The 15688-nt window shown below is 39.9% G+C and overlaps 1 protein-coding gene across 1 annotated transcript; it reads left to right on the top strand.

Annotated features, from left to right (window-relative positions):
- The first annotated feature begins 44 nt into the window (after positions 1-44).
- On the top strand, positions 45-11826 carry LOC105018932 (tetratricopeptide repeat protein 39C). The gene is made up of 14 exons (XM_010884751.3): positions 45-482; positions 2358-2406; positions 3365-3493; positions 4246-4357; positions 5856-6237; positions 8191-8359; positions 8465-8558; positions 8667-8774; positions 8978-9087; positions 9248-9371; positions 9956-10053; positions 10179-10283; positions 10397-10435; positions 10546-11826. The coding sequence occupies exons 1-14, from the start codon at positions 358-360 to the stop codon at positions 10636-10638; spliced, it is 1737 nt and encodes a 578-aa protein (XP_010883053.2). The 5' UTR covers positions 45-357; the 3' UTR covers positions 10639-11826.
- The last annotated feature ends 3862 nt before the right edge of the window (positions 11827-15688 follow it).

A 15688-nucleotide genomic window follows, 5' to 3' on the forward strand; every position in this document is an offset into this window, starting at 1 on the left:
AAAATACCGTCGCGGTGCGAGTTTCCATTTCCTCTATTTGGGCAAACACGACGCGACTCAACTGCGGAAGACAAACACACGACGCTGAAGAAAGCAATGTACATCACGGATATTATTGGGTAGTCTAGTGATATCATTATAATAATAACATGGGACACAGTCATTACTATTTCGAAGTAGGTGATGAATTAACAGCCCAATCTAGCCCACAGCTGCAGCAAAGAGACGAGGTGCACACGATCCTCCGACCAGTGTAGACTGTCGCTGTCACTTCTATTCTTCCGGTGTGTTGTGCTTCGATAGGCGGCGAGGGCTAGGAACTTGCCATTATCGGCTATAGGCTACGAGTTGTGATCGATGGCGGAACCAGAACCAAAAGAGAAACCCGAGCAGATTGACGACGCGGAGTTGGCTTTTAAAGGAATCAACATGCTGCTCAACAACGGATTTAAGGAGAGCGACGAGCTTTTCAGAAAATACAGGTTAGAATAGATGGTGTTGTGCCATAAACAATTTCATTATTTCAGTGTTTATTTATAATTCTAGCTGCCGTTGTAGTTTATTTATGGGCCTTGTTTTAATTTTCCAGTTATGGAAGTGTGAATTGATTAGGCAAAGTATCACAACACATGAAATTGCTGCATGTTACTCAAGAAATAGAAGCTGTGTTAGTAATTCTAAGTAAACATTACCTATTCTGTTCTATTATCTATTTCACTACTTATTTGAGGAATCAGATGACTATTATTATTGCAGTGCCTAAAAGTTTACTTTTCACACAGGCTTCTGTCACAAAATGAGAACTTCGCCATAGCACCTGTTTTGTTAGTCATTTATAATAGACTCTTGATTCTCACGCTTGTGTTACCCGGTGTAGCCTGAATTTGTATTTGTCCCTGAACATCCAGGAGAAGTACTAAGGTAATCTGAACCTCTTATGTCATGCTGTAGTCCTAGCTCTGTGAAGTGTGAAAGTCAGTTATTACACAACAGAAAACAGAAGTAATGTTCATCCAGCGTCATCTACGCCACAAGCTCTTTCTCTCTGTCTTCCAGATCTGTCAGTTTGTAGGCAGCTTTCTCGCAAGCTGTTGTCAAATTCTTGCTTTGATTGTTCCTGCTTCCAGTTATAGACCTCACTATTGCGTCATGCTGAATATAAATTTTTTGTTGATTTTTTTTTTATTATCTTGAAACCTTTGCTGATAAATATAAAACATATATTTGTTGCATTGTTATATGATTAAACTGTTGAAATAAGTCCATTAGGACTTTACATGATGTAATGGGTTACACTACCACCTCATTCTTTTAATATCTTCTGCAACTTAATCATTGTTTTTACTGGGCATTATCTACAGTATATATTCAGTCTGTATTCCAAAAGCAAAATAGGGGAACTATGTATAAAAAAGTGTTTTCAGTTCTATATCTTGAAACCAATATGTAAACAAATACCCTTCAATAAAATCAGAGAATCTACACTTCAGCCAAATAGTAATTGTTTGATAGAGCATAAAAAATGCTTAATGTCCCATTAATTACAGAGGGCACTGAAGATTGACATAGCAAATGCTTATGCAGTTTCTTTGTTTTTGTGCCAGCATATTGGAGTGCTACTGTAAATCAACTATATAACATGGTTATAACACTTGCTTAGCAATAGTTTTATGCTCTGTGTGGATACTAGGCTTCACATGACAGAAGGTGAAGTGCCAATACTTGACAGTCGTTACTAAATCCATATTATTCATTCCAGGCTTAGTGTTAGAACCTCAAACATTCTCAAAAACAAACACACACACACACACATACACACAGAAAACCTTATCTCCTGCTGATAGCTTAATGTCACCTTTCTTACTAATTACATTGAGCTCAGAGCTGCATGAGATGACTGAGAGTTGACTGGTGTAGATAAAACCCTGCTGATTGATTGATCTTTTAACCTCACTCATCATCTCATACTTCTACTCAAAGCTTAAATAGGTACACATAGAAATATAGAATCTTGCCTACTACATTCTTGGAAATAAATAAAACTTTGAGACATGAATGTTGACTACAGTAAAATGTTCTGTCTGATCGCGCTTACATAATCACATTTCTATTGTGGGATTTTGAAATCTGAGTGATTGTTCTTCAGATTCTCTACACACTTAAGATATGCAGATAATATTACTGGATGATGCCGTTTTTGACCTGTAACAACTTGATAGCTCAACTTTCCCCTCTCCGGACTGTTTTGTCCTAACGAATGGATCTGTGTCTGCGCTATGCAAGCCACAAATATTCTGTCTATCCAACGTGACAAGCCCTTTTTCTCAACCATCTCCCTGTCTGTCTTTCTTTTCCAGGACCCACAGTCCTCTGATGAGTTTTGGAGCTAGTTTTGTCAGCTTCCTGGTGAGTAGTGGTGGAGGGTACTGATTTACGACAAGTCTACCAAAATCCACTGCCATTTGCATTTGATAGTCCTGCAATGCCAAACTTTAGAATTTACTGGACTTCAGAACAGGAGGAAGTCTGTGTTTTACAGTGTGGGATGTACATTATGTTTGTTGAATGCTGACCTTTTTAGTTTCATAATTGGCTTTCCATATTACCGTCTCTATTGTGGTAAAGTTTGTCTGAATAAAGGTCACACTAGTAATAGCACTTTAGGGATCTCCTCAGCTGAAGTCCTACTGCGCAGCTCCTGCTGCTGTGAGCCCATATCACAATCATCAATGATTCACCAACCTGCTAGAACAGGCTCATGCTGAGCTTGAATACTGTCACGAAATACATGAATTGTGATCTTTTGCAAATGGTTGGTCCAGGATTTGTAGTTAGTTGTGTTGCTGAGCCTTTGCTTGTATAGTTAGTTAGTTTTCAATTCAGTATTAGTTTATACCAATACTATTGCTCAAAGAGCAATATGTTTTTAACAAGTAATATAATAAAATGATTGGCACAACTAAATAAGACAAACTAAATCTCCATTGACATTTAACTCTCTGTGTGTCTTAGTCTTAAGGAACTGTATTGTTGCCTCCCCCATTTATAAATTTATACCCCATTTATAAATGCGGTATAAAAATGGAGAATCCATTTTTGATCTTTCACCATGGACAGAGTCAGAAAAATGCACATGAAAAGAGACAAATGATTTTTGACCTTCATAAAATTTGGCAATGTGTAAAAAAATTTGTTGAAAATCTAAATATACTACTTACCACTATTAGGATAATAATTAAGAAGTTTTAAGTGTTAACCAACAGTTAAGGGTGTTACAGGACTTGGTTGCATCTTTGGGTCACTAAGTCTCCAAATCTAGAGTGACCGTGCCCGACTGGGACTGTGAACATGCCTGTGTGTGCAGAACGCCATGATGACATTTGAGGAGGAGAAGATGCAGACAGCCTTTGATGACCTCAGAGCCACTGAGAGACTGTGTGAAGGTGACAACGCTGGCGTCATCGAGACCATTAAAAACAAGATCAGGAGGAATGTGAGTGAAGAAGTACTACATATACTGTACAAAAACACACACACACACACACACACACACACACACACACAGAGGAAGTCATCATAGCTATCGACTGCAATTTACTTCAGAAAGCCTTGCACTTACATACATGTGTCTGTCTGCCAACACCAGGTTGTCACCTTCTCAAACTGTGCTGTGTGTTGGGCCCTGTTCTGTCAATCGATGCAGACTGTAGCCAGAGCCATGGTTATGCCATATTCATAAAAAAAATGTGTAACAGACAATTATACAAATTATGTTCAGAGTTGGTGATCTATAGTCCAACCCTGACTGGTGCTTCTCCAGAACATGTTTAGAAAGCTTCTTGGTGTTCCTAGTGTGTTGGCTTGGATCCACTCTCTGGATATACTCCGGGGCCTTTCAGTGTATTTTATCAGTGATCATGTGACACTGATTTCACACAAGTCCTGGGGCCAGTCATGTGGACTCCTAATCATGTGACATCTGAAGGCGATTGGCTGCACAGAACGCTTTTTTTAAGTGTAATAGCAAAGAGGCTTGATACTTATTTAAGCAAGATGTCACTTTATTTGTAATTTAATTGAAACAAAAATAATCCCAGTTTTCCCCCCAACATTGACATTGCTTAATACATCATGCAGACAAGTAAAGCGAATACTTCTGCAATCCAGTTGTATGTGCGCGTTTGACGTTGCTCAGTCATTTAGTCGTTGTCATCACTGTGCTCTGTCTGGCCTTCCCTCCTCCAGGACTCCCAGAGGTCTGGAGTGGCGATAGTAGATCGACTCCAGCGACAGATCCTCATAGCCGACTGCCAGGTCTACCTCGCCGTCCTCTCTTTCATCAAACAAGAACTGTCGGGTGAGACGCCTGAGCACTCTTTGCTTGGCCTGCATGTAGACTTTTAGATGACTGAACAAACTAGGAGTCTTCGGCGGTTTGGCTGAGCTGCGACCATTGAAGGGATTGACTGCCCTGTATGGTTGGTATTGACCGGTGTAAAAGACATTTTGATTAGGGAATCGGTCTGTGTTCAGCATGTTGTAATTCTTTGCCTAAGGGATGCACCAAGACAGTTCTTAGCCAATACCGATGGCCGATATTCTTTTAACACAATCGGACAAAGATGATGTTGATACTGATGTTTGGCCATTTTTACACGTATGCCCTGGCTTGAAATACAATGAAAATGTAGCTTCCAATGATAGCTTCTAATTTCAACAAAGGCAAATTCAATCATACAAAACGTATCTTTCTGTATTTTCTAAGAACAAAAATAAACACAATGATGTGCTTCCTTTTTCTGCAATTGTACATGATATAATGGCTGGATATACATTTAGTGAATAACTTTATCAATAAAATTACAACAGATTATAAATAATACAAATAAAACGATAGGACACAGCTCCAGCAAAGTTCAATCTATAATCGACCAGTACCGACTCCTGGCCAGTATATTGGTGTATTCCTAATTTTCATAGTTTGTGTTGTGTGGTTATGTCTAATTAATCACTTCTCACCATTAGAATGGGGGCAGGGCAGTTTCACCTGAGGTAAGGGTGAGGTGTATAAGGACACTGATAAACAAGTAGTAGACATGAATGGGCATAGATGGGGAATCTTATGGTTTGTCAGCTATTAACATACTGGAGTAATTGTCATGAACATCACCACGGTAATTCAACACCTTTTGATCTTTCATCATTTTATTAATTCAATGGGAACCTCACCCAACTATATATCTATGATTGGATGTATAATTGCTTGTCAAAAAACCCTTTTCCATTACTTACGCATCAAGTGGCAAATAAAATCTTTCTGTAGACACTATACCCTTATATGGTTTAGATTGGAGCTCGGTATTAATATTCCCAAAAAGGGCTTGTTCATAGTAGATTTGGGCATACAGACCATGTCTGGCAGTAGCCTTATGTTCTGCTGTTTTAGAGATTTGTGTATCAAATCTCCTGGATGTATGAATGTATCATATCCCCTGGATGTATGAATGTATCATATTCCCTGGATGTATGAATGTATCATATTCCCTGGATGTATGAATGTATCATATTCCCTGGATGTATGAATGTATCATATTCCCTGGATGTATGAATGTATCATATTCCCTGGATGTATGAATGTATCATATTCCCTGGATGTATAAATGTATCATATATCCTGGATGTATGAATGTATCATATCCCCTGGATGTATGAATGTATCATATTCCCTGGATGTATGAATGTATCATATTCCCTGGATGTATAAATGTATCATATCTCCTGGATGTATGAATGTGTCATATCCCCTGGATGTAAGAATGTATCATGGATTTCCTATTTTCCAAACCACAACACAGCATACATCAAAGGAGGCTGGATTCTCCGGAAAGCCTGGAAGATGTATAACAAGTGCTACAGCGACATCAGCCAGTTGCAGGAGGGAACCAAGAAGAGGTCCTCCAACCAGCAAGGGCCTCCCTCTCCATCCCCTGGCCAGGCCAACCACACCCATGCCACGGCCCAGACCCTGAGGGCCAACGGAGTGACCCCGGAGGCCCTGGACCGGCTCAAGGGCTCGGTCAGCTTCGGCTACGGCCTGTTTCACCTGTGCATCTCCATGGTGCCGCCACACCTGCTGAAGATCGTCAACCTCCTGGGCTTCCCCGGCGACCGTCACCAGGGGCTGTCTGCCTTGACGTTTGCCAGTGAAAGTAAGGACATGAAGGCCCCCCTAGCTACGTGAGTAGGTCTGCCACTGCTGACAAGGTCATAGAGGTCAACATATTGGGATTAACTGTGTCTGGGGTCATTGCTGTGGAATAATTCATGTTACACAAATGTATTCATACCATCTGATATAGCTTACACATGGATTAGTCACTAGGCTGAGCTCCTGTACACTGGATTTGGAAAGAGAAAAAGATCTCACAGGCCTGTGAGATGGAAACGCGTCCAATTTTGTGAAGCCATGCTGCTTTTTATACACGACAGGGCAGCTCCCATCTTCCCTCGTAGGGCCAATTTGCACCCACCATTGTGGGACTCCCAGCTAGTCAAGACAATGTTATTGCGTTTAACGATCCCCTTCAGGCCTCCCGTCCTATACAGCTCACTGTGTAGCCCACACAAACGCCTTCATTGTGGTTCTGCAGAATGAACGAGTCATACGTTCCACCTGCAGCCTTCACATTCAGCCTAACCCTAACCCACAAATAGGAAATAAACTCCTCAAGTCCAACCTCGAGTCCAACAATATGTTGCAACAGCATGTGGAAATCGTATGAAACATTTGACTGTTGGCTCATACTGGGTTAGATGCCTGACTGACAATGTACTTTTGAAAAGTGGCTGTCGTACTAAACCCAAGGGGGGGGGTGGCAGTTGGACATGCACTGGAATGGCATTTATCTCATTATGCCTCTGAAATACATTTAAAATTCCCATCAGTCTCTGAAATGCAGCATATGATAATCTTACATCACAGAATCAGTTTGACATTCCATTTCCCTTTTTCTGTTGTAATGATTCAACAGTGGTTTTACATGAGGCTAGTATTGACAAATTACTTTATATGGATTATCATCATTGCAAATTAACAGACGTGGTCAAATTATATGAAATGTAGTAGCTTTTTAAGTAATGTTGCATTGAAGGTGCAATTGAAAAACAATAAAATCAAAACATTTCGAAAATGCAGTTCCCTTATTCTAGCGCTCAGCACTGAGTGGACATTTGGTCATGGCTGTTCCTAAATGTACAACCATTCTCCAGCACAACCCTTGGTTTACATATACTTGATAAATGAGCCCCCAGGTATTTTGCCAAAATGTCCGGGTACTTGGAAGAGTTGACCTTCACAAAGGCCCTAAGAACATTCAAATCAAAAGGGATCCATTACATCAAAGATCCCCCAATACATTTTAAAGGGGTATATTTAGAATTAATTTCTACCCATTCTTTGTTTAAAAAGCCATGTGAAAGTATTTTTATTTATCAAATGCACCGAATAACATAGTGTCGTTCTGAACAATGAAATTCTTGTGACATGGCACACGACATCTACGCAGTAAGCATTATGAAAAATATAAAGTAAAAATATAGCGAAAATATACATACTTTGTAAAGTAGCAGCCATCTCTTTTTTGTTGTAAAGAAATAAAAATAAAAAGGCCATTTGCAATCAAACCACAGTCCTCACCAGATCTGAAACCCAGTGGGTCCCTACCATTCTCCCAGGTCTACGTCAGCTGATCTAATGAGATATAAAGGAGCTGGCCTGAATATAACCCCTGTTTTATTTTCATGAAAATTTTTCAGTCTTATTTTACCAGGTAAGTTGACTGAGAACACGTTCTTATTTACAGCAATGACCTGGGAGCAAATATGGTTAGCTGTCTTGCTCGGGGACAGCATAACCCGTTTTTCATCTTCCTGGCTCAAGGATTCTATCCAGCAAACTTTTTGGTTATTGGTCAGATGCTCTGACATCGAACTTGAATACCTTTAGCCCTGGTTCAACAGATGCCTCTGTCAGTGCAATGCAAAGAACAAACATTGTGTACATTTTAGGAGAACATATGTTAACATCCAAGATGATATCAGCTATATTGTGCTCAAACGGAAATGTGTACTGAATTTATGATGCCTCCACAGCTAAGCTGCATGTGACGGTTGATTGTCTCCTGTACGTAGGCTGTCCCTCTTGTGGTATCATACAGTAGCGCAGCCCTTCTTTGCCCTGGACGGCTCTGACACACAGGCCGGTTTGATGGAGGCAAAGTCTATCCTCCAGAGAAAGGAGCCTGTATACCCAAACTCATCCCTATTCATGTTCTTCAAAGGCAGGGTGCAGCGCCTCGAGGTAAGAGGCACTCGACACAACCTGGTTCGGACCAGACAGTGACCACGACAGAACCTGTTTGCAGTAGTGTGGCTGTAATGTGTTGTCTTTCATTCTTCCATCCAGTGCCAGATCAACAGTGCCTTGACATCCTTTCAGAATGCCTTGCAGCTGGCAACAGACCAGAGGGAGATTCAACATGTGTGTTTGTATGAAATAGGTACTTGATAATCCTTCCTGATTTTATATATATATATTTATATATTGATCCGTATAGGATCAACATGACCTTATCGTTGATCCTTATTGGTCACTGTGCTCTCCGCAGGCTGGTGCAGTATGATCGAGCTGAGGTACGGTGACGCCCACATGGCCTTTCAGCGTCTGTCCACTGAGTCACGCTGGTCTCAGTGCTACTATGCCTACCTAACTGGAGGTGAGAGGTCAGAGGTTACAGGCCATTCAGTCAGCGGGGGGGTTCAAACACCCTCTTTTACTTTTATTCTTCCAAAAACGGAGAATGACCCGAGAGAACTCATCTGAATGAAAAGCTTCTGATTGATTAGTTGTAATCGTAAAGATAATATGTTGGTGTTGAGGTGCCCTTGAAGACCTCTGTGTGTTTGTCGTTAATCGTAGTGTCCCAAGGAGCGTCTGGAGATCTAGAAGGAGCTGCCACTGTCTTCAAGGATGTTCAGAAGCTTTTCAAACGGAAGAACAATCAGATAGAACAGTTCTCTGTGAAGAGGGTGAGGCGCTAACATCTGGCCAATACATTGATATGTGAATTATAAAATATTGAGTCCCATCCAGTAACAGACATCAATGTATGGAGGAAAATTGGCAGTTGATTATGTACATTAGTAGGTAAAACTGGACACCTTGACTGAGGTGTGTGCATGTGTGTAGGCGGAGAGGCTAACGAAGCACGCCCCATCAAAAGAGCTGTGTATCCTGGCTGTGATCGAGGTACTTTACCTATGGAAGGCCCTGCCTAACTGTTCCACATCTAAGCTGCAGACCATGAGCCAAGGTACACATACAGTAATGAACAGACCAACACTAATGTACAGTAATACACTGACTAACACTAATAAACGGTAATACACAGTCCAACACTAATGTACGGTAAGACACTGACCAACACTAATGTTCAGTAATACACTGTCCAACACTAATGTACGGTAAGATGCAGTCCAGCACTAATGTACGGTAATACACAGACCAACACTAATGTATGGTAATACACTGACCAACACAACTGTAATAGACGGTAATACACAGACCAACACTAATGTACAGTAATACACTGACCAACACAACTGTAATAGACGGTAATACACAGACCAACACTAATGTACAGTAATACACTGACCAACACAACTGTAATAGACGGTAATACACTGACCAACACAACTGTAATAGACGGTAATACACAGACCAACACTAATGTACAGTAATACACTGACCAACACAACTGTAATAGACGGTAATACACAGACCAGCCCTACTGTAATATACAGTAATACATAGAAGGCACACAGTACTTGTTTTGGGATCTGCTATTGTTTGAGTCAGCATGGTTGTAGACTCATTGTGTTCTTTTTGTCCTCTCAGTTCTCCAGGAAATTGACGATGTGACTTGTGCCGGCCTGAAAAACCTGCTTCTTGGTGACATATACAGATGTGTCGGCAACATGAAAGACTCCGTTCGGGTTGGTTCTTCACGTTTTTCAATGTTATATGGATTTAGAATGAAGTACACACAGACCATCTCCACATGTTAACTGAGTGAGAACAGGGGATGTTTACCAGTGTGTTGTCTCATTGAATATGGCAGTGCTTCGACCTGGCTTCCAGAGACGAGGTAGGACATCAGAGCAACTCCTATGTGCAGCCCTACTCCTGCTATGAGTTAGGCTGTGTCCTGTTGGACAGCCCTGAGGTGAGCGGAGGTGTTGTTACTCTATGTGTGTGTTGTACAGCGTGCAAGGGTGGGTCCTTTAATATCGTAGTTGGTTGAGTATATGCCTGATTGGGATTTTCTTGTCTCTTCAGTCTGCGGACAAGGGTAGAGCTCTGATGTTACAGGCCAAGGTAAAGTAACAGTATAACATCACTTCCGTGCCCCTACACTGCCTTCACAGCATTGTCAGTTGAGCATTGTCAAGACATGAATGTAAAAATGGCTTTGTTCATTCACACAGGAGGACTACGCTGGTTATGACTTTGAGAATAGACTCCATGTGCGTATCCATTCAGCTCTGGCGTCCGTGATGGACAAGGCGGCTCCATCCTGACCTCTGCCTTTCACCGCCAACCACCATTCATCCACACGAGCTCTGCGTTGGAGATAGAACCAGCCGGGAACAGCTCTCTTCAGAGAAGCCATCTCTCTCCACGGCACTGTGACGATTTTTGTTTTGTTTGAGGGTATTTATGTAGTTTTATGATAAATGTGCAATCATGTTTGGAAATGATTGTTTACAGTAAGTGTTTCCTGAATGGACACTGCAGGAATAGTGTAGATCACTGTAAGTTTATTGGTGTGTTTTTAACCAGATTACGTATCTAGGGTCAAATGACACTTTTTAAAAATTGGTATCAGTGGTGGTTCTATGTGAATAGTGCCATCGTATCTTAATTTGTACCCATTTGATGGGCGAAATTCAGACCTGGCTAGGCCACAGTACAGAACACTTTGTTTAACTTAAAAAGTGACTTGTGCAATAACGGCAAATAATGTCTTAGTGGCTGCCAGGGTGTTACCTGAATGCCCACTATCCTGTTGTAGTAGACAATCTAAACGCACAAACCTTATGCTGCTACTCATCCCCTGGCCTTGGTTTCAATGGAATGTTAATGCCCAACGTTTGAAACTAGAATCCTTAGTCGCCACCTCCATTTTTGGACTTACAAATGATTGGTGTTTAAATTGAATTAATTCAATTGCAGATTCACAACGACTTACTGGCGCAATTTGGCTAAGTGCCCTCATTGGAAACCTAATTATAATGAATGTACCTAATGTCTGAAAACCATGTAAATGTTAAGAAACACTGCATTACCACATGGTTCAAATATAATGAATCCATAGCTCTGTCTGTGGTTACATTTCTCCAGTCCCATCCCACAGCTTTTTTTTCTACACAGATGTGGTTTTATTTAGTTTCAGTTAAGGACTCTAGTTTTAATTGCCTTAGGTTATAACATTTAAAATCTATTCCACACCACTATTTAGGCTGGTTTCCTCTAGTTGAAATGTTACAATGTTGTTAGTCTTTTTTAATGACCAGTGTATTGATATTTAATAGGGAAACAGCCTATTATGTGTAAATAAATAGCTGTACTTTTATTCTATATGACTGTAGCTAAATGATGTTGTTCCTTTGACACTTGAACCTTGCTAGACCTACTCTGCTGTAACGTGATTAGCTGTTGCATTTTTTTTGTATGTGTAAGAGTGTTTTACAATAATAAATTTCTTAAATCTATTGCCATTGTTTAAGATGTAGCCTTTATTCAAAAGGACCAGTGCTTATTAATTGGGGGGGGGGGGGGGGGGGGGGGTTGCACAAAACAGAGACTAGATGTTTCCTTTTTGCAAAAAAGAACAAAAAATAGTATAGGTGCAGAGGTTAATAATCATTTAATTGGTTAGATTATTTTTTACCTAATAATTGTTCTAAAAATATGTATACCACAGTATTGTTGAATACTTGTTCCTGATTGGCTTGAAGTGAGTGCTAGAATGTATATGAATTACTGATATTTTGGTGGACATTAATTTCAGACACCAAAATCATGACGTGAAAGACCTCTAATCATGTCTTGTGTGTTGTTCTTATTTGTTACTGTTTGTTTTGTGGCTTTCACGTCATAATTAATTGTCCTGTCCATCTCTGCCAGCATGTTAACATTTAGAACCAACGACTGGGTTTGAGTGACAATAAGAAAAGTCAAATTAGTGTCAAGTATTGTTGTGTTGTTCCACCCACCCCGACCGATGGATGGGTGTTGAGAACATTGAACACTAGGGCAAAATACCCCCTGGGGGATCTCCTTCCAGACCTGGATCAGGGCATCAGTGAGCTCCTGGGCAATCTGCACTTAAGTTGCATATGCACCTTGCACATTCAATTTGCCTCTGCACATTTAGAATTGTTACACACACGTCTACCTCGGGGACCTCATTGCTGCTATCTCTGCATCCCGGTTGCACATGCTACTGTACCTTCTCCTTCAATTTTCCCTTTCCTAGATTACCATTTACAATTTCCATTTGTAGACATTTCCAGTAACCCAAAGTTTGATGATCTCCATGCGTTCCAGACTTGAAGAAGTCATTGCCTGCAACAGATTCTCAACCAAGTATTAAAAAAGAACATTTTATTTATGGTGTTAATTTGTCCAATTACATTTGAGCCCCTGATATAAGGGGACAGTGTGTGAAAATGGTTGCAATTCCTAAATATTTCATACAATGTTTTCAATTAAAGCTGAAAGTCTGCACTTCAATTGCATCTCGGTTGTTTTCAAATCCATTGTGTTGGCGTACAGAGCCAAAATTATGAAAATTGTGTCAGTGTCCAAATATTTCCAGACCTAACTGTACGAATAAATTGAAGTGGCTAACTGTGATCCATGTCTGAAGAAATGTATTTTAAACAAGAGACTATTTTGACTATCTACAGCAGGGATCGGGAACCTTTTTGGCAGGGAGAGCCATGAAAGCCAAATATTTTAAAATGTATTTCTGTGAGAGCTATTTAACATATATTAACACTTAATACAACTTAATGCATGCATTTTTTTGTGCATATGCTTGCTCTAATGACTGGCTTACTGAAAATACAGTAGATTGTAATTTTCCCTTAAGAATCCATATCATAAAGATGGATGTCTGGACCTACAATAAAATCATAAAAAAGAACAGATAAAAGTCTTTGTATTTATTTAGGGCTTTGTCTTTTCTGTTGGTTCGTGATTTCTGTAATGCGCGTACATTCGACTTAACCAAAAAATTATAGTGAGAAACACAATGCATATAGATCACATCTGTGACGCTCACACAAGCAAGGCAGATCAATGTGTGTGTGTGTGCGTGGGGGGGGGGGGGGGGTTACTTTTTGCTTATTTTCTTGCACGGTAAGCAAAATATATTTTCCATTCCAGCTGTGATCCTGTTCAGGAGAGAATTTGTTTTCGTGGGTTCATCAACAGTATACAGGACAGCTACAGGACAGTTGACAGGGAAGAGACATTGGGTTAAATCGTGGTTATATGGATTAAAACACAGCCAGAAATACACAGCACAACCTGAAAGTGTGAATTATCACTTGGCAACGGAGGACAAAGAGGTGCTCATTCAGGACAGGAAGTGAGTTCATTATTTTATTAACTACTCTGGTCTGTTTATTGTCCATCATCCTGTTGAGAGATGCACCAAAGCTCAATCACATTTAAGAGAAGTGAAATGTCTGTATAGTTTCCCTGCCCTTACACCACAAAGTCACAGAATGGACAACAAATGCATTTATATCAATATCAAATCATTTCAAGGTAACAATTACATACTGTGACTGTTTCCAAATATTATATTCAATGAAGAAAAATCGACTTTTCATCCTTTTTAAGCTGTTTCTAAAGCAATTCTTTGGCTAGGACTGTCTCTGAGTGGTCTAACAGTGATGAAGGGAACATTGAAAAGGCTTGGAGATCTCTTCTGTATTAGTCTATTAACTACTTCACTGCCTGCTGAAGTCACAGGGCAGGCCGAAACTAAACTGACCCAAAACAGACAGATTTAAAAAATGTATTTACACCTAAAGGGCATAATTATCATTATGTGAAATAATGTAATGGCTGGGGTAAAGGTTACAAGATGGTACAGAGTTGAACAGAATACCAGAAGGCCATGTGGTGAGGGACAATCCCCGAACTACAATCTTTTGACCTGGATTGAGAAGGGCTCCGATTTTCCAATTTTTGTCTCTCAGAAAATGTATCCACTTTTCAGCCGTCGCACAACTGTATATCCATTCAGTCATACCATGAATCTCATATATTTAAAATAATAATTGTATTATGTGACCCTTTTATAATATTATTGTTTACTAAAGAAAGGAACCAGCCATGGAGTGATTGGAGTCATTGGGATACTAGCTATTTGGTAGCCATCTACAGTCACCCTTGTACAAGAGTACGCTTCAGTTTCGTTAATAAACATTATGTTTGTCCACGTTATTTCAGCAAAAATGTAAAGGCTGTTTAAATAGCGTAATAGTTAAAGACACAGCCTGCCACAAAGAAAACCGCGGATCAAATCCAGCCAAGGGACAAATTAATCGCTTCGCGGGCCGTCTGATCTAGGCTTGCCTAGATCCTTTTCTGTGTAGGGCATGCCTTATTAACACATACATTTTCATGAACATAGTCCAATGTGCGATTAGTCCGTTCCTGCGCTTATTTCATCCCAAGTCAAGCACGCGATATTGGCCTATTTCATTAAATGCATACTATTATATTCATAAAGAGATTACATAGCTGCATACCTTTGAGCGTTTCTCCTCGATCTTTCCTATTTTTTTCTTAAACTGGGCACTTGATGGCTTAAACCTTTTCTTATTCATTTGTATTAATTTGGCACTCGAGTGTAAACACTACACATATCCCCCAGCACTGTCAACCAGAGTCATTACCTTGACCACACAGTAGTCGGCCTTTCCTAGACTTCATTTAATCGAAATAACTTCTGAATTTGTATAGCGTTTGTCTATACTTAACCCCCTGGATAAGTACCAACTGAAGCCGATAATTTCGCGGTTATACACATCCCATTATGACGCAAATATTCAGTGTTATGATCTGAAGTTTTTCATTAGTTTTAAATACTTTGTTTTTGTGTTGTCTCAGCACACTGGACAACTGAAATGCAGTTCAACAAAAAATAATTGGACGTGAAGGTGGATTACATGTAAGTAGCCTAACGAAATAATAGAAAATGCAGATTTTAACATTGGCCATTGGAAGTGGAACTATAAAATAACCGACTCTACTTTGGAAGTTGTATACGCTTGTAATAATAATAATTTATTTCATTTGTAAAGCGTTCTTCATTATAGAGGAATAATCTCAAAGTGCATGAGATAAGAAATAAGAAAATACAAATATTAAATAAAATCACTATCAGAAAATATATATAAAAAATATTTATATATCGTGTTCAATAGCGGCAAAGATGCCTCACCGATGTAGAGTGACTATTCCCAGAGGCTTCAAGGACATGCTTGAGGGATTCTGCAAGGCTGTGGTAAAATATCAACCGGAGAATATTCCTGCTTTTGCTAT

The sequence above is a fragment of the Esox lucius genome, chromosome 3 (assembly GCF_011004845.1).
Source record: "Esox lucius isolate fEsoLuc1 chromosome 3, fEsoLuc1.pri, whole genome shotgun sequence".
Taxonomy (NCBI): domain Eukaryota; kingdom Metazoa; phylum Chordata; class Actinopteri; order Esociformes; family Esocidae; genus Esox; species Esox lucius.

Excerpts from the sequence above, each read along its gene's own strand:
- LOC105018932 (XM_010884751.3), top strand. The coding sequence starts at position 358 with ATGGCGGAACCAGAACCAAAAGAGAAACCCGAGCAGATTGACGACGCG. Across the intron at positions 2,407-3,364 it reads CTAGTTTTGTCAGCTTCCTG|AACGCCATGATGACATTTGA; the intron begins GTGAGTAGTGGT and ends CTGTGTGTGCAG. Across the intron at positions 8,360-8,464 it reads GCAGGGTGCAGCGCCTCGAG|TGCCAGATCAACAGTGCCTT; the intron begins GTAAGAGGCACT and ends TCTTCCATCCAG.